The following is a 20479-nucleotide window of genomic DNA, read 5'->3' on the forward strand; positions in this document are numbered from 1 at the left end:
GCAGATGCGGGGCGGCAGGGCGGGGGCGTGAGGGGCGGCGGAGCGGTAGGGGGGCGACGGGGCGACGGCGTGGATGCGGGGCGGCGGGCCGGAGGCGAGGTGGCCGACGGGGCAACGGGGCGGCGACGTGGATGCGGGGTGGAGGCGTGGGGGCCGGCGGGGCAACGGGGCGGCACCGTGTTTGCGGGGCGACGGGGCGGAGGCGGGGGGCCGGCGGGGCAACGGGGCGGCGGCGTGGATGCGGTGCGACGGGGCGGAGGCGGGGTTGTGGGGCTGTGTAGCGGCGTGGCGAGCGGGTCGACCAGGAGGAGGCGGGCAAGCGGGCGAGTGGGGGATTGACCCTGAGACGTGGGAGTGGGCAATTAGCGGTAGTGGTAGCGCTAACGAAAACTGTCAGTTTCGTTAACAACGTATTTAGTCCGTTGATAATCTAATTAGACGGTCTAGATTGCGAGTTGGATCTGCCCTCTCATGTTTTTAATAGTACAGATAGGTTCACTGTGATTATTTGACTGCACCGTCTTACAATTTGGTTGACAACAATTTAAGTTAGTAAAAACATCTGCAACTATGAATGGCAAATATGACCCCTCAAATATTGGCGGTCGCGTTCGCGGTATTGACTGGACACGCCTCAAATTAGCACCACTATAACGGGACATCTCGTACTAATTTTTTATATCCATACAAAAGCATATAAAATAAAATAAAACCTACATACTACATATCTACTACTCATCAAATATGTCGACTATCTTCTGTCCTCTAGCAGATACATGCGCGGTAGTTGCAGCTCCGTCCCCTTCGGCTGCTCCGGTCCGACCTCCTTCGTCATTGGATTTGGCCTCGGGCGATGAGCCGGAGCATCGCCACGGGGCGTTCATACCGCGGCGACGGACAAGGCATCCATCAGACCGCCTGGTTTCCGGACGAGTACGCGTAGGACCCCATCGTCGGGTCGTGTCATACTCCGGAAAACAATAACATTATAAACTACAACCGATGTTTATCAAAACTAGATATAAGAAATTGACACACGAATCAAGTTTTATAATATATTTAAACCCTTTGCAATGTACGGATATTTGTACTAGTTGTTTATAATATTCATTTGCTTCCTTTCTTTTGCTCATCGTCTTGGGAAGGCGGCAATGCAAAGACGAGAGGCGAGAGAAGGGTGGGGTGGTAACCCCCGTGGATGTTCCATTGACATTTCGAAGTTTCCCACCATAATGGGAACTCTGGGATGTGGAGCCGCTGGTCCCACTGCAACCACTGAATCTCGCCGAGAACCGGCTGCGGCGAGCGTCCTCTCGTGCCATACATGTGCAGAGTGTCGCCGTGCATGTAGCAGAGCATCTCGCCATCGTCGATCCATGCACTCCATGGCCCCAAGTGGTTGAAAGCCTCGTTGATCTGAAAGCAGTAGCGCCGATCCCACCGCAGCGGCTTCCCGTCCTCCGGCGGCGACATGACCCAAAATTGGAGGACCGTGGGTATGCCGACGGTGTGCAGTGCGAAGCACAGTCGGTCGTCGAGCTCAAAGGCGCCCACCCGCGGTATATGCATATCATAGGCGATGATCCCCTGCGCCGGGAGACGGTGTGCTCGGCACGCCTCGGTAGCCACGTCGACCACCAGCACTCGATTCCAACCGGTTGTGAGCAGGTACAGCTTGCCGGCGATCAGCCGTGGCGCCCAGGCCGTGATCTTGGTTGGATGAGGCAGCGAGAGGTGCGTGTGCCGGCGCCAGCCTCTGGTGTCGCCCAGGGTGTAGACGTCCACGGACGTGGATGAGAGCCTGAACAGCTTGTACTCCTTGGTGGGAGGACTGAACCCCAGGGCGAAGAGATGCTGCGTGTTGCCCTCGGCGGCGAGCGGAGGCGGTTCCGGGAGCGCCAGCGTCTCGCCGGTGACGGGGTTGCACACCAGCGCCGGCGCCTGGGCGTTGTGGCGGTGGACGAAGCAGAGGAGGCCGTTGCAGACGTTGGCGAGGCCGTAGTCGCCGGGGATGGCGACGGAGCGCATGGCCATGATCTTGCCCGAGGACATGCGGGAGAAGCTGGCCTCGTCCGGCTCGCGCGACTCGGAGACGAGCAGGACCTCCGCGGCGGGCGCGACGTAGGTGGCGGCATGGAGGCTGCGGAAGGAGGGGTCGCTGAGGACGCCGCGCCATAGCCTCGAGACGCAGCAGGACCGGGCGACGTCCTTCGTCGGCAGCTTCACCAGGATCTCCTGCAGCAGCTCGCTAGGGATCTCGCCGCCGCGGCCATCAGGCTCCAGCAGCCGCCGACGTTTTCCCATGGGTAATTGTTGTCGATGCGACGCTATGGCGGCAATTAAAAGTCCGATCAACTCCGATTGCATGTGCAGGGTTTACGGAAGGAGTACTTTGTTGCGACGTAATTGTTGCCGTGTTAGAGTTGGATTAGGTATCATCAAGTCAGACTCCTAGTCCTAGGTGAACGGAAGATTAGCTTACCTGTCGTGGGTGCATCGATTATCGATCTGCCGTTGGTCATCAGACCACTTATGCGGAGCGCTGACGCCGACGTCCGCGTCCTGGAGGCGGAGGCGCACCGTCGACCGAAAACATGTTTTAGAGCATATATATATATATATATATATATATATATATATATATATATATATATATATATATATATATATATATATATATATATATATATAACGGAGGGAGTAACGGAGGGAGTATATATATATATATATATGCGTATAATCTAAATATATATATATATATATATATATATATATATATATATATATATATATATATATATACTAGCAAAAGCGCCCGTGCGTTGCAACGGAAGCAAACCATACAACACGTTTTAACCTAATAATCATGACTTGAGATATTTATTTAAACTTACTGCATAAATAGAATTTAAAAATTGTTAAATAAGTAAAATAACATCATATTTAGATTATACGCATCACTATAGATTTAAATTACATTATAAATAGAAATTTAAAAAATTAAATAGGTAAGATACATTAGATTTCGATTCAACACATTTTTGAATGAAAGTTCATATGTAATAATTTAAAATTAGAGTTACAGTTTAAAAGATATAATTTTTTCAAGTATTTGTTAATTATAATTGGACCGCGGATTAATTAACAACACGGATCGGCCTCGTTATGAAAAATGGATTGTACGCTATTGATTAAAATTACAGCATAAGTATTATTTAAAAATTATTAAATAAATAAAATAACATTATATTTAGATTGTGCGCATCATTATTGATTAAAATTACATTATAAAAAGAATTTTAAAAAATTAAATAGATAAACTAACATTATATTCAGATTCTACATATTTTTCTAATAAAATTTCATATATAATAATGTAAAATTGGAGTTATCGTTTAAAAGATATAATTTTTTAAAGTATTTTGCATTTATAATTGAACTACAGATTAATTAATTGAAAACTGTAGGGGTGTTTTCGAAAACATACGAAAAATGATTGTTTTTTTACTCAAGTATGTACTTCGGGTTTATTTTATGAAAACTGAAGGAGGTTTCTACAAAAAATCCAAAAAACGATCCGTTCTCTCTCTGTATTATGTACTGCGGGTTGTTTTCGGGAAAGCACAGGGGGTTTCTGTAAAAATGAAAAAAAAACGATTCGTTTCTCACTTAAATCTGTACCGCGGGTTGATTTCGTAAAAATCCAGGATGTTTTTTACAAAATGACGACGACGACGGACGGAAGAAGCACTGCATGCTTTATTATTAGGGATATATATATATATATACCCGGGTCCTTTTTATCTAGCCATTCATTTTCCGCATCAAGATTGGTACAAATACATTTTTTTATTTCCCTCCGTCCGGAAATACTTGTCCTAGAAATGGATGTATCTAGACTTATTTTAATTAAAGATACATCCATTGTATACATTTTTAGGACAAGTATTTCCGGACGGAGGGAGTAGTATAGAACATGTCTTGAAGTTAAAACTTTTACACAACAACAATGCTCTCAAATTAAAATCTAGGATAAAACTTTTAGAAATTTTTTGTCCAACATACATATACGAAATCAGTTTTGTTTGATTGAAAAATCTAGATCACAAATTCTGAAAATTTTATCCTAGCTAGATTTTAGTTAAAAAGCTATGTCACGCTGCAAAAGTTTGAACTTAAATACATGTTCTATATGAGAGGAAAAAAAATCATGTAAAAAGTTAGTTGTGTCGAACAAATCTTAAAACGACATTGAAGAGCCATGATAGCAGGGTCCGCGTGCATGTGCCTAAAAAATCTGCATCCCCACGGTCGACCCGGATAAAGCCGAGGAGAAGTGATGGGTTCTACCATGACAGGTCGTTGAAGTTTTGATTTTTTTTTAACACGGTCATCTTAGATGTTTCTGTGGTGATTGCATTCTGAACGAAACCATGGAACTTCGATAAAGCAAGCGAAAATGGGCTAATTTGATTCTTTGTACGTACTGGCAACTGATTTTGCTTTCTTTTTGGAGCATCATGTTAGAGTCTCGATCTATTTCACTCAAGGGATTGAGGAATTACAGCCACACACACACGATACACTTTCTTCACTGGAGTTCAATTGGAAAGAAAGAAAGAAGATGCCAACCGTGCTGTTTGCCGTGATCCACAAATAGAGTTAACCCACTCGGACCCACAAATCTTTCACTACCGGAGTAACTCCTTATGCCTACGGCCTTTTCTACGCCAACGGTTTTTTGTCGGGGCCATCAACATAGTTGGACATATACCGATGGCCACCTAATAACCGTCGGCATAGAAAAACTGTTGTTGTAGTTGGAGATATGTCGACGGCAACCTAAGGCATAGAAAGGCCGTCGGCATATCTCTGTCTATGCCGATGACAGCCGTAGGCATAGGTCAGCCGTCAGCGTAGACACGATCATGATGACCCCGGGGACTGACGGTGCCATAGCTATGCCGACGGCCCTCACGGCGGCTGTTGACATATATGTATTATATTGTTTTTAAAATTTTAAATTGTTTCCTTTTTAGTTAAAATTTGATTAAATTCAATCTGACTTCTCTAAACTTGAAAATGCACATATTTTTTATCCATTTGGGATAGAATTTTCCATAGATTATGAATATCCAGTTTGTTTTTGCTTTTGAGTATGTTAGAAATATGACCTCGTGTACTTTTGCATATAGGTCCTTCTACTTTGTTAAAATCACAAGTAATTGATACTTACATCGATTTTGACAACTTTTATATACTTTTAGTAAAATCTTGAAAGAGTTCTGTTGCTATACTATGTTTTCAAATTTGAACAAACTAAAATCATGTTTGCTTCAGATTTATAGAAAAGACACTTTTGTTTTGACTTTTATGTATTATTAGGAACAGTAAAACTGAGCCTAAACCAAGGCCTCTCACGAGTTGTACATTTTTGACCGTCGGATCCTGTGCTTTGGACATTCTTGACCATCCGATTGATTTCTGGTCACGAACTGGGCCAGATGTCCTGGAGGGCTGCTTTTCTGGATGCCGAAACCGTGGCCTGTGGTTGACTGGGTCGGGCACTTCCCAAAGACCATTCTTCCTCCCTTGTGCGCCCCACTTTTTTTGTTTTTAGCCCGTTATCGCCCTTCCACATACTTCTCGTCCAAGCGACCTAGCCAAAACAGCGAAATAGTTGTCCCGATGCAGAGCGCCGCCGCTGAAGGAACCTGTGTTGGAAATATGTCCTAGATGCAATAATAAAATGGTTATTATCATATTTCCTTGTTCATGATAATCATCTATTGTTCATGCTATAATTGTATTAACAGGAAACAGTAATACATGTGTGAATAAATAGATCACAATGTGTCCCTAGCAAGCCTCTAGTTGGCTAGCTCGTTAGTCAATAGATGATCATGGTTTCTTGGTCATGGGCATTAGATGTCATTGATAACGGGATCACATCATTGGGAGAATGATGTGATGGACAAGACCCAATCCTAAGCATAGCACTAGATCGTATTGTTTGTATGCTAAAGCTTTTTCTAATGTCAAGTGTCTTTTCCTTCGACCATGAGATTGTGCAACTCCCGGATACCGTAGGAGTGCTCTGGGTGTATCAAACGTCGCAACGTAACTGGGTGACTATAAAGGTGCACTACGGGTACCTCCGAAAGTGTCTGTTGGGTTGGTACGAATCGAGATCGGGATTTATCACTCCGCGTGACGGAGAGGTATCTCTAGGCCCACTCGGTAGAACATCATCATGAGCTCATTGTGACTAAGGAGTTAGTCACACGATGATGTGCTACGGAACGAGTAAAGAGACTTGCCGGTAACGAGATTGAACAAGGTATAGGTATACCGACGATCGAATCTCGGGCAAGTTCTATACCGACAGACAAAGGGAATTGTATACGGGATTGATTGAATCCTTGACATCATGGTTCATCCGATGAAATCATCATGGAGCAAGTGGGAGCCACCATGGGTATCCAGACCCCGCTGATGGTTATTGGTCGGAGAGGTGTCTCGGTCATGTCTGCCTGTCTCCCGAACCCGTAGGGTCTACACACTTAAGGTTTGATGACGCTAGGGTTATAGGGAATTGTTATACGAGGTTACTGGAAGTTGTTCGGAGTCCTGGATGAGATCCCCGCACGTCACGAGGAGATCCGGAATGGTCCGGAGGTAAAGATTGATATTGATATATAGGATGGATGGTTTTGGACACCGGAAATGTTTCGGGCGTCACCGGTAATGTACCGGGACCACCGGAAATGGTCCCGGTGGTCCACCGGGAGGGGCCACCAGCCAAAGAGGTAGCATGGGCCAAAAGAGGGAGGGCAACCAGCCCAAAGTGGGCTGGTGCGCCTCCCACAAGGAGGCCCAAGGCGCAGGAGGTGGAGAAGGGGGGAAACCCTAGGCACCTAGGGGTGCGCCACCCCCTTCCCCTGCCCTGGCCGCCGCACCTCCCATCTGGGGGGGGGGGGGCTGCCACACCACCTAGGGTGGAAACCCTAGGGGTGGCACCCCCTCCCCTCCTCTTATATATAGTGAGGGTTTTGGGGCTGTTTCACACACAGTTTTTCATCTACCTCGGCGCAGCCGTGCCCCCCTTCTTCCTCCTCTCCCACGGTGCTTGGCGAAGCCCTGCCGGGAGACCTCGTCTCCCCATCGACACCACGCCGTCGTGCTGCCGGAGATCTTCCCCAACCTCTCCCTCCTCCTTGCTGGATCAAGGTGCGGGAGACGTCACCGGGCTGCACGTGTGTTGAACGCGGAGGTGCCGTGGTTCGGCACTAGATCGGAATCACACCGCGATCTGAATCGCCGCGAGTACGACTCCATCAACCGCGTTCTAGCAACGCTTCTGCTTAGCAATCTTCAAAGGTATGAAGATGCACTCACCCCTCTCTCATTGCCGGTCTCTCCACAGGAAGATCTGAATATGCGTAGGATTTTTTTTCAATTTATGCTATGTTACCCAACAACCTGAAGCAACGCTGCCCTTCCCTCCTCTCCCTCGTTTGAGGAGATGAATATGAGGAGCGCGGCCGCCGCGTCCCCTCGGTCGATCTACGCGGGCGGCGACCCTCGGCGCCATGGTGAATCCGTTCCCCCAACTGTTTTCCCAGCTCCTTTTCCTGACATGACGTGCCCCAACGACCACAGATCTTGGAGAAATAGATCATGTCGTTCGCGAAGGAAATCGAGGATGAGGAGATCACCGCGCTCGAGCGTCTCGGCTCGGACGACATCGAGGCGGTCTGCAAGCGCTGAATCTGCAGATACGCTGCGCGACCGAGCGCCAGCCCAAGTGGTGTGCCCTCTGCACGACGAGTACGCCGAGGTCCTCGAGAAAGAGTTCTTCTCCGTCGGAAAGGCCATCGAGCTCCTGGTGTGCCACTTCTACCATCGCAACTGGTTGTGCAAGGTACAACAACAACGTCCCTCAGTTTGCATCATGTGAACCCCACAGATAGCCGCTGTGGCCGGTGGAAGGGTGTGAAATATCTGGTCGATGTAAGAGACGTTTGGTACCATCTCAATGTTTGATCATGCCATGGTGCTCCAGAATGGCTACCGGTAATTTTTTGTGCAACGCCTCCCTACTTCCAATTCCACCCCTCCCTAAACAGTACATAACTCATGTGCTTCCTACATGCACTGGTTGATGGATCTTGAACCACTAATTTGAACCTTACTTATTTTGAATGGATGATTATTTGTGAATTCCCGGAACCAATCTTTGGAAACGATGGAGCTCATTATGTGCTATTTTTGTCTTGCATGATCTGTGGACAGCTAAAGGTTATTGATGACCCACAAGTATAGGGGATCAATCGTAGTCCTTTCAGTAAGTAAGAGTGTCGAACCCAACGAGGAGCAGAAGGCTCTCATAAACGGATTTCAGCAAGGTAATAACTGCAAGCACTGAAAGTAGCGGTAACAAGTGATTGTGTAGCGAGGTGAAACGTAGCAAGCAAAGAGTAACAAGTAACAAGTAGTAGCAACGGTGCAGCAAGTGGCCCAATCCCTTTTGTAGCAAGGGACAAGCCTGAACAAAGTCTTATAGGAGGAAAAACGCTCCCGAGGACACAAGGGAATTTCTGCCATGCTAGTTTCATCATGTTCATATGATTCGCGTTCGTTACTTTGATAGTTTGATATGTGGGTGGACCGGCGCTTGGGTACTGCCCTTACTTGGACAAGCATCCCACTTATGATTAACCTCTCTCTCAAGCATCCGCAACTACAAAAGAAGAATTAAGACAAAGTCTAACCATAGCATTAAACTAGTGGATCGAAATCAGCCCCTCACGAAGCAACACATAGACTGGGGTTTAAGCTTCTGTCACTCCAGCAACCCATCATCTACTTACTACTTACCAATGCCTTCCTCTAGGCCCAAATATGGTGAAGTGTTATGTAGTCGACGTTCACATAACACCACTAGAGGAAAACCAACATACAACATATCAAAATACCGAACGAATATCAAATTCACATGACTATTATCAGCATGACTTATCCCATGTCCTCAGGAACAAAAGTAACTACTCACAAGACATAATCATTATCATGACCAGAGGTGTAATGAATATCATCAAGGATTTGAACATAAACTCTTCCAGCAAATAATCCAACTAGCATCAACTACAAAGAGTAATCAACACTACTAGCAACCTTACAAGTACCAATCGGAGTTGCGAGACGAAGATTGGTTACAAGAGATGAACTAGGGATTGGAGAGGAGATGGTGCTGATGAAGATGTTGATGCAGATGCCTCCCCTCCGACGAGATGAGTGTTGGTGATGACGATGGCGACGATTCCCCCCTCCGAGAGGGAAGTTTCCCCGGCAGGATCGTCCTGCCGGAGCTCTAGATTGGATCTGCTCAAGTTCTGCCTCGTGGCGGCGGCGAAACCACGAAAAAGCTCCCGATTGATTTTTTTCCAGACCAGGACGATTCATATATCAAAAGAGGGGGTCTAGTGGGCCTTCAGGCAGCCCACAAGCCTGCCTTGCGCCACCAGGGGGGTGGTGGCGGTGGGCAAGCTTGTGGGGTCCTGGTGGCCCCCTCCGGTAGTTCTTTCGCCCAGTATTTTTAATATATTCCAGAAAAAATCCACGTAAATTTTCAGGGCATTTGGAGATGTGAAGAATAGTGGACTAGGATTTGCTCCTTTTCCAGTCCAGAATTCCAGCTGCCTGAATTCTCCCTCTTCAAATAATCCTTGCAAAATAAGAGAGAAAAGGCATAAATATGGTACCACAAGTAATATAACAGCCCAAGAAGCAATAAATATCAACATGAAAGCATGATGCAAAATGGACGTATCAACTCCCCCAAGGTTAGACCTCGCTTGTCCTCAAGCGAAAACCAAGTTCCTTAAACATGTCCACATGTTTGGGGACGAAGGTGTCGATAAAACATAATACGGACATGAGGGCATCGTGATCACACATAGAACAACAATATATCATAAAGATTCTTAAGGGGAAGTAACAATTCCTTCACAAAGCAAAGCATGAAGCAAAAACCTTACCGAGAAGTAACCAACAATAGTCCATAGTCATTGAAGCAATTGCAATTTATCACAACATCAGAAAGAGTCAAATAAGAGCTTGTAAGGCAAACCCACATACTCAATCATCTCTTTTGTTTTCCACAATTGTTACAACTCACGTGGTACTCATGGTGTCAAAGTTTCAGCTGGACACAGAGGAAGATAGGGGCTTATTGTTTTGCCTCCCAACGGTTTACCTCAAGGGTAAAGTCAACAATAATAAAGCATAAGTACTCAACTCCAAGTTGATATATGAATATAGATCTTTCCCAAGCATGTGACGGTAGCCAAGACAAAGGCAAAAATAGGAATTGGTGATGATCACCATGACTCTTACAAGGGTAAAAAGTAAAGGTACAACATAGGCCCTTCGCAGAGGGAAGCAGAGGTTGTCATGCGCTTTTGAGGTTTGAATGCGTGTCCTCTTAGTGCGGAGGAACGTCACTTTAGATTGCCTCCTGTGATAAAGAACTTTATTATGCAGTCTGTCGCTTTTATGTCTTCCTCACCACAGGTTCGTACAAAGCTTATTTTCCACACACTAATAGATCATACATATTAGAGAGCAATTTTTATTGCTTGCACCAATGACAACTTACTTGAAGGATCTTATTCAATCCATAGGTACGTATGGTGGACTCTCATGGCAAAACTGGGTTGGAGGTTTATGGATGCACAAGTAGTATCTCTACTTGGTGCGGGAGTTTTGGCTAATATGAGGTGGAAGCAATCGTCACATGCTAAGGGATCTCTAATCATATAACATTGTTTGGAACCAAGAAACACAATTCATTATGTTGTCTTCCTTGTCCAACATCTACTCCTAGGCATCTAATAGTTTGGTGAGTGCTCACAATTGTAAAAAGTGTCTAAGATGATATATTTATATGTGAACCTCTCTTTCCTTATTACTTCTTATTAATTGCAACAATGACTGAGGTCTATGTTGATTTATTCTCAACAAGTTTCAATCATCATACGTGTCATAAGTGAAGTTATCACTTTCCATAAGTTCGTCTCATGATCTTTCATGCTATCGTTCTTTTTATACTTTTGATCATGGCACAAAGAAAAGCCCTTGACTAAGACACTCTTTATAATATAGCTCGTAAGCTCGAATACAACGGGGGAGATACAAAAGCAAAAGACTCAAACTAAAAACTAAAGAGTTATTCCTCTAAAAGAAGAAATAAAAACTAAAAAGGAAAGAACTAAAACAAAGGTAAAAGCAAAAGATATAAAGGTGATACGATACCGGGGCAACTCCCCCAAGCTTGGCAGAAGCCAAGGGGATTGCCCATACCAATGCTTAGTTGCCTTCCTTTGGTGGTGATGGTGGTGTTGTTGTTGAAGCAGTCTTGAGCTTGTCTAATTTCTACTTGAGCAAAAAGTTCTGCTCCCTTAGATCGTCATTTTCTTCCTCAAGTTTCAACACTCTATTGCAAAGTTCCTGCTTACTCTCCTGCAAGAAACGAGAAGGGATAAACAAGGTCTTAGGATTCTTCCTATGGTCAGGGAGGCTTGACTTCTTGAACTCCACATGGGTGTTTGCTGGCTGAGGTAGAGGAGCCTCCTCTTCATCGGAACTCATTTGCTCCTTCCCTTTGGGCTCATAGTCCTCTTCCTCATCAGTGGTCCAGCTATATGGTTCCAAGTCCCCATAGACCTTGGGGTTAGCAAGGTAGTCAGCCACATAGCTCTCTCCCTCTGAATCTTGAGAAGACATCTTGACCTAGATCCAAAACAAGATCGAAACGAAAACATAGGAAAACTACACGATACGGAGATCAAAACCTTCGGGCGACTATATATTGGTTTTTTCTGGGCCAGAAGGAGTCCTCCGCAAGAAAACAGAGTCCGGGAGGCACACGAGATGCCCACAAGCTTGCCCACCGCCACGAGGGGGTGTGGTGGCGGAGTGGCCCCTTGTGGCTTCCTCGTTTGCTCTCCGGACTACTTTTTATTTTTCTAATTTTCCAAAAATTCCAAAACTGAGGAAATTTCCTATTGGAAAAGTTTCGGAGTCCAATTTCTTGCCGAAACAGATACATCTTCGTTTTCAAGGTCTGAAACAGGCTGATAAACATCCCTTATGTACTCCTCTGGAGTTATGACATTGATGATATTGGTCTCAAAATTTATGCGAGTACCAGAGATGTAATGCTTGATTCTTTGCCCATTTACCACTCTAGGAAAATTTCCTTTCGTGTTATTGATTTTGATGGCACCGGAACGATATACTTCCTCGACAACATAGGGACCTTCCCATTTGGAGAGGAGCTTGCCTGCAAAGAATCTCAAACGAGAATTGTATAGCAAGACATAATCACCTACATTGAACTCTCGTTTCTGTATTCGTTTGTCGTGCCATCTCTTAACCTTTTCCTTGAACAACCTGGCATTCTCATATGCCTGGGCTCTCCATTCATCCAACGAGCTGATATCAAACAACCGCTTCTCACCGGCAAGTTTGAAATCAAAGTTGAGCTCTTTGATTGCCCAATAAGCTTTGTGTTCCAGCTCAAGAGGTAAATGACAGGCCTTACCGTAAACCATTTTATACGATGACATGCCCATGGGATTCTTATAAGCAGTCCTATAAGCCCATAGTGCATCGTCAAGTTTGCTAGACCAGTTCTTTCGAGATCTATTGACGGTCTTTTGTAAGATCAACTTGATCTCCCTATTACTCAACTCCACTTGACCACTAGACTGAGGATGATAAGGGGATGCAACTCTATGATTGACATCATACTTAGCTAGCATCTTGCGGAAAACACCATGAATGAAGTGTGAACCGCCATCAGTCATCAAGTATCTAGGGACTCCAAATCTCGGGAATATGACTTCTTTAAGCATCTTAATAGAGGTGTGGTGATCAACATTTTTAGTGGGGATAGCTTCTACCCACTTAGTAACATAATCCACAGCAACTAAGATGTGAGTGTACCCATTGGAACTCGGGAAGGGTCCCATATAATCAAAGCTCCAGACATCAAATGGTTCAATGACAAGTGAATAGTTCATAGGCATCTCCTGACGCTTATTGATGTTCCCTATCCTTCAGCATTCGTCACAAGACAAGACAAACTTACGGGCATCCTTGAAGAGAGTGGGCCAATAGAAACCTGATTGCAATACCTTATGGGCAGTTCTATCTCGAGCATGGTGTCCTCCGTAGGCTTCGGAATGACACTTCTGCAAGATCTGTCCCTGTTCATGTTCAGGCACACAACGTCTAATAACACCATCTACTCCTTCCTTATAAAGGTGAGGATCATCCCAAAAGTAGTGTCTCAAATCAAACAAGAATTTCTTCTTTTGTTGATAGGTGAAACTGGGTGGTATGTATTTGGCTACGATATAGTTTGCATAATCGGCATACCACGGTGCACTAAGTGAAGTGCGGATGGCATTTAATTGCTCATCACCAAAGTTGTCATCAATTGGTAGTGGGTCATCAAGGACATTCTCCAGCCTAGACAAGTTATCTGCTATAGGGTTATCAACACCCTTTCGGTCAACTACGTGCAAATCAAATTCCTGTAGCAGGAGAACCCATCTGATCAGCCTAGGCTTAGCGTCCTTCTTCTGCATAAGGTACTTAATAGCAGCATGATTAGAGTGAATAGTGACTTTGGAGTCAACTATGTAAGATCTGAACTTTTCACATGCAAACACGACTGCTAAAAATTCCTTCTCCGTAGTGGCATAGTTTCTTTGGCACTGTCTAGAGTTTTACTAGCGTAGTGAATGACATTCAACTTCTTGTCAACTCTTTGTCCTAGAACAGCACTAACAGCATAATCACTAGCGTCACACATGATTTCAAAGGGCAAGTTCCAGTCAGGTGGTTGAACAATAGGTGTGGTTATCAAAGCCTTCTGAAGTATTTCGAAAGCTTCCTCACAATCCTCATCAAAAACAAAAGGAACATCCTTCTGCAAGAGGTTGGTAAGAGGCCTAGAAATCTTAGAGAAGTCTTTAATGAACCTTCTATAGAAACCAACATGACCTAAGAAACTTCGTATACCTCTGATATCTGTGGGGCAAGGCATTTTCTCAATTGCATCAACCTTAGACTTATCAACTTCAATGCCTCTTTCACAGATTTTGTGTCCTAAGACAATACCTTCATTAACCATAAAGTGGCACTTCTCCCAATTCAAGACGAGGTTGGTTTCTTCGCATCTCTGTAAGACTCGATCAAGGTTGCTGATGCAATCATCAAAGGAAGACCCGTAAACGGAGCAGTCATCCATGAAAACCTCGACAATCTTTTCACAAAAGTCACAGAATATAGCCATCATACATCTTTGGAAGGTGGCAGGTGCATTACATAAGCCAAAAGGCATACGTCTATAGGCAAAGGTACCGAAAGGGCAGGTGAAAGTGGTTTTCTCTTGATCAGATTGTGCAACAGGTATTTGCGAGAAACCTGAATAACCGTCTAGAAAGCAGAAGTGTGTGTGTTTTCATAGCCTTTCTAGCATTTGGTCAATGAACGGCAAAGGATAATGATCTTTCCTGGTTGCCTTGTTCAGTTTCCGGAAGTCTATCACAAGTCTATAGCCGGTAATAATCCTTTGTGGGATTAGTTCATCCTTATCATTAGGAACGATGGTGATACCTCCCTTCTTAGGTACGCAATGTACTGGACTTACCCAATCACTATGAGCGACAGGATAAATGATTCCTGCTTCCAGAAGCTTTAATATTTCTTTTCTAACGACTCTTTCATCTTAGGATTTAATCTCCTTTGATGATCAACAACTGGTTTGAAGTCAGGACCGGTTTTAATCTTGTGCTGACATAGAGTAGGACTAATACCCTTAAGATCATCAAGAGTATATCCAATAGCAGTGTGGTGCTTCCTCATCATTTTTAGTAAGTTCTTCTCTTCGTGCTCTAAGAGGAGAGCACTAATAATGACAGGATATATCTCCTTCTCATCAAGATAGGCATACTTAAGAGTATCAGGCAACTCTTTAAGCTCGAACACAGGATCACCCTCCGGTGGGGGAGGATCCCCAAGCAGTTCAACAGGCAGATTATTCTTGAGAATAGGATGTTGTTCTAAGACAATTCTATCTATCTCATCTCTCTCCTCCATATGCATATCATTTTCATGCTCAAGCAGATATTGCTCTAAAGGATCCGTAGGAGGTACGACAATAGAGGCAAGAGCAATGATTTCATCTCTACCAGACAACTCTCTTTCATGGGGTTGTCTTCCTAACTTGGAGAAGTTAAATTCATGAGACACACCCTCGAAACTTACTGTGACGGTGTGCTTAATGCAATCAATGTGAGCATTGACAGTGTTGAGAAAGGGTCTACCGAATATGATGGGACAAAAGCTATCTTGTGCAGTACCAAGGACGAGGAAATCAGTAGGATACTTCGTCTTACCACACAGGACTTCTATGTCTCTCACAATTCCCAGAGGGCAAATAGTGTTTGTATTAGCTAGCGTAATAGTGACATCAATGGGTTCTAACTCAGCAGGTGCAATCTCATCTTTGACTTCATCATAGAGAGAACGGGGTATTGCACTAACACTAGCTCCCATATCACATAAACCATGGTAACAGTGATCTCCTATCTTAACAGAAACAACGGGCAGGCCAACTACAGGTCCGTGCTTGTCTTTCGCGTGAGGTTTAGCAATTCTAGCGGAGTCCTCACAGAATTTAATAACATGCCCGTCTATGTCTTCGGCTAAGAGATCTTTGATAATAGCAACACTAGGTTCAACTCTAATCTCCTCAGGGGGTGCAAGTGGTCTAATGTAACCCCTACGTATTACAGTTGGAGCTTTAGAATAATCCTTTATCCTAGCAGGGTATGGTGGTTTCTCAGTGTAAGCACAAGGAACAACAGGATCACTAAAAGCTGTGATTTTCTCCTCAACTAGATTGGTTTTGGCTATGTTGCTTTCTACAGAAGGATGATATTTAAAGCACTTCTCTTTGGGAAGATCAACATGAGCAGCAAAATATTCACATAGAGAAGCTACTATCTCAGAGTCAAGTCCATACTTAGCACTAAAATCTCTAGAAGTGTTTGTCTCAACAAAAGATTTAACGCAATCAACCTGGAAATTCATACCTGACTCCTTACCTTCCTCTAGCTCCCAATCTTCAGAGTTGTGTTTGATTCTCTCCAATAAATTCCACTTGTGATCAATATCCTTCTTCATAAAAGAACCGACACAAGAAGTGTCAAGCATGGTACGATCTTCATGTGAAAGCCGAGCATAAAAATTTTGAGTGATGATTTCTCTCGAGAGCTGATGATTGGGGCATGAATATAGCATTGATTTAAGCCTCCCCCAAGATTGAGCTATGCTTTCCCTGCCACGAGGCCAAAAGTTATAAATAAAGTTCCGATCACGATGTACTAAATGCATAGGATAGAACTTTTGATGAAATTCCAATTTCAACCGATTGTAGCCCCATGATCCAGCATCATCACATAGACTATACCATGTCAACACCTTATCCTTCAAAGATAAAGGAAAGACTTTCTTCTTTACCTCATCCTCGGGCAAACCTGCAAGCTTAAATAAACCACCAACTTCATCTACATAGATTAGATGAAAGTCTGGATGTGAAGATCCATCTCATGTAAAAGGATTAGCCAGCAGTTTCTCAAGCATACCCAAAGGAATTTCATAAAAGATATTTTCAGTAGGTACCTCAGGTTGAGGAGAAACTCCTCGTGCTTCCGTTCGTGGTGAAGATACCCCGAACAAACTCCTCAAAGGAAGAGTTTCCATAGTGACAAGTGATAATAAATTTCAGCACAGTATATAAATGTTTCCTTACCAATTTCCACTTACCAAAGGCGCTTCACTCCCAGGCAACGGTGCCAGAAAAGAGTCTTGATGACCCACAAGTATAGGGGATCAATAGTAGTCCTTTTGATAGGTAAGAATGTCGAACCTAACGAGGAGCAGAAGGCTCTGATAAACGGATTTCAGCAAGGTAATAACTGCAAGCAGTGAAAGTAGCGGTAACAAGTGATTGTGTAGCGAGGTGAAACGTAGCAAGCCAAGAGTAACAAGTAACAAGTAGTAGAAAAGGTGCAGCAAGTGTCCCAGTCCCTTTTGTAGCAAGGGACAAGCCTGAACAAAGTCTTATAGGAGGAAAAACGCTCCCGAGGACACACGGGAATTTTTGTCATGCTAGTTTCATCATGTTCATATGATTCACGTTCGTTACTTTGATAGTTTGATATGTGGGTGGACCGGCGATTGGGTACTGCCCTTACTTGGTCAAGCATCCCACTTATGATTAACCTCTCTCACAAGCATCCGCAAATACAAAAGAATTAAGACAAAGTCTAACCATAGCATTAAACTAGTGGATCGAAATCAGCCCCTCACGAAGCAACGCATAGACTGGGGTGTAAGCTTCTGTCACTCCAGCAACCCATCATCTACTTACTACTTCCCAATGCCTTCCTCTAGGCCCAAATATTGTGAAGTGTTATGTAGTCGATGTACACATAACACCACTAGAGGAAAAACAACATACAGCATATCAGAATACCGAACGAATATCAAATTCACATGACTATTATCAGCATGACTTATCCCATGTTCTCAGGATCAAAAGTAACTACTCACAAGACATAATCATTATCATGACCAGAGGTGTAATGAATAGCATCAAGGATCTGAACATAAACTCTTTCACCAAATAATCCAACTAGCATCAACTACAAAGAGTAATCAACACTACTAGCAACCTTACAAGTACCAATCGGAGTTGCGAGACGAAGATTGGTTACAAGAGATGAACTAGGGATTGGAGAGAAGATGGTGCTGATGAAGATGTTGATGAAGATGCCTCCCCTCCGACGAGAGGAGTGTTGGTGATGACGATGGCGATGATCCCCCCCTCCGGGAGGGAAGTTTCTCCGGCAGGATCGTCGTGCCGGAGCTCTAGATTGGATCTGCTCAAGTTCCGCCTCGTGGCGGCGGCGAAACCACGAAAAAGCTCCCGATTGATTTTTTTTCCAGACCAGGACGCTTCATATATCAAAAGAGGGGGGCTAGTGGGCCTTCAGGCAGCCCACAAGCCTGCCTTGCGCCACCAGGGGGTGGTGGCGGTGGGCAAGCTTGTGGGGCCCTGGTAGCCCCCCTCTGGTAGTTCTTTCGCAAAGTATTTTTAATATATTCCAGAAAAAATCCACGTAAATTTTCAAGGCATTTGGAGATGTGCAGAATAGTGGACTAGGATTTGCTCCTTTTCTAGTCCAGAATTCCAGCTGCCTGAATTCTCCCTCTTCAAATAATCCTTGCAAAATAAGAGAGAAAAGGCATAAATATGGTACCATAAGTAATATAACAGCCCAATAAGCAATAAATATCAACATGAAAGCATGATGCAAAATGGACGTATCAGTTATCAGCTAGGTGGTTTTGTATATCCAAATTTATCACATGAGCTTGCATAAAGGTTAAGGGTGTTGTTTGAGGTTGTATTTGGAAGACTACTTCATTCTATCATATCTTTGTGCTTATCAGTTTGATATATTTACTTCTTCAAGTTGGATTCCAACTAATTATGCTAATGTAGTTAAGTATGTATATATTACTGTAATTCATGTACTTGCTCTTGTGTGATGTCCCTTTGTATAATTGTGTCTAGTTATTAATGAATATATATATCTCTGTTATCAACGAATGTCACATTCAAATAGTTAGCTAGATCTTGCCACTTTACTATCATAGACAACTAACTGAAAATTTATATATTTATATTCCAAGATAAGGCCCTCTGCTGACATCATTTCCCTCCCAAAACCGAAGTGCTACTCAAATCGGTGTCGAGGTTAATCTGGAGTCGAGGACAGCTCCTGATTTGATTAAATATGTATGTCGTGCTTACTTGTGTTTGCAATACACATTGTTATTTCTTTGATAAATATTCAATATGTGTCAGCCATGATGGAATAAAAATCCTATTTAAAAAAATATAAGTATCTATAGCCTGAATCATGTGTTGTTTCCTGGATATATAGGTTGGTTTTCTCTATTTGTAAACTGAGTAGCAACTACCAACATGCTAATTTATGAATTCAGGTTGGATGTTCCCTCTCTAAGAACTGTTCACCTACAAGCTGTAGCTATATGAATTATTTTTACTATTGCATTTTTTCGTTATGCCATACCGAGTGTTTCTTTTCTTCTAATGCAGAATGCTAAAACCAAATAAAGAAGTTCACCTTTTAGAATTTTAAGCATTTTATCACTCAATCATGATGTTTTGCAAAACACAGACTCTATGAGACCGTACGACTTATATGCAGGTGATCTGTTTCAACGTAACATGATCAATTTTGAATGGTGCTATTTTAATATGAGCTGGCCATGACCCCTAAAAGATTTGTATGATACACTGACGACATTTTATTTTGTAATTCACCGCTAACATTATTACATGTGTGGTTGTATTTTTCTATTTTGATTAAATAGTTTTCTGCTTTGTGTGCATATGATATGTGTCTTGCCGCAATTGTGACGTTGTATAATTTATCTAGTTATTACTATTGTTTAATGTATTTTTCGCTCTCATATTTTTTTACCATGTCCAACAAGCAATTTAATCTTCTTTGCATCCATCCATCTTTGCTTCCTTGAAATTCTCAACTATACATGGACATTCTAAGTACAAGTAACATACAACAGTCCAGTGCCTTGACTAGTCGCCATCACTCATCGCCACTTTTTTACCTGTGTGGCACCCATCTCATCGGTTGCCGGCACCCAACTGTATTCCTCCGCCCTACCTTTAGATCTTTAGATGGTCTGTTTAGTTAACCTTCATGTAGGTTTAGATAGAATTGGGTTGATTTCTATGTAATATGGTTAACTGAGTATAGAAAAAAGTATCCATGATTCCAATTTGAACTGACAACTGCATATACATGTTAGTGGAATTGCTCTACATTTTTGGCGCATACTTTTCTTAACATGATTTTTGGCTAACACTTCAATGTTATCCAAGTGCATAACATCCAAATATTCATTGAGCCCTATGAAGGTATACATTTTTGGATATTATGATTCTCCATAACCATTTTAAGTTCCATTGACATGCCCCAAAACAAAATTGTATTTTGGTAGTTTAGCAGGTAAACAAGAATAAGGGCTTCTCTTCAGAAAATTGTGAATTTTTGCCAGTTGTCCAAAAGATGATTCTTTCAGTCTTTTTAAACCAGTATTACCCTGATTTAACTTTATTTCTGCATGCACTGCTCGGAAAATACTTGCAAGGGAAACAAGCCAACAATAGTAATAGTAATGCAGTTTTTTCGTTTTACGTGCCATGAATTTCCTACAACATCTAGATAATACAATCACACTTGTTGCAGCTGCGACCTATACAAGTTGTGTGCTGTATTTT

At 43.4% G+C, this 20479-nt stretch overlaps 1 protein-coding gene across 1 annotated transcript; it reads right to left on the reverse strand.

Moving 5' to 3' along the window:
- Positions 1-1107: 1107 nt before the first annotated feature.
- On the reverse strand, positions 1108-2304 carry LOC123397142 (putative F-box protein At2g02030). Its single transcript, XM_045091804.1, has one exon. It carries the CDS (start codon positions 2302-2304, stop codon positions 1108-1110), a length of 1197 nt encoding a protein of 398 aa, XP_044947739.1.
- Between the last annotated feature and the right edge of the window lie 18175 nt (positions 2305-20479).

The sequence above is a fragment of the Hordeum vulgare genome, chromosome 5H, assembly GCF_904849725.1.
Source record: "Hordeum vulgare subsp. vulgare chromosome 5H, MorexV3_pseudomolecules_assembly, whole genome shotgun sequence".
NCBI lineage: Eukaryota > Viridiplantae > Streptophyta > Magnoliopsida > Poales > Poaceae > Hordeum > Hordeum vulgare.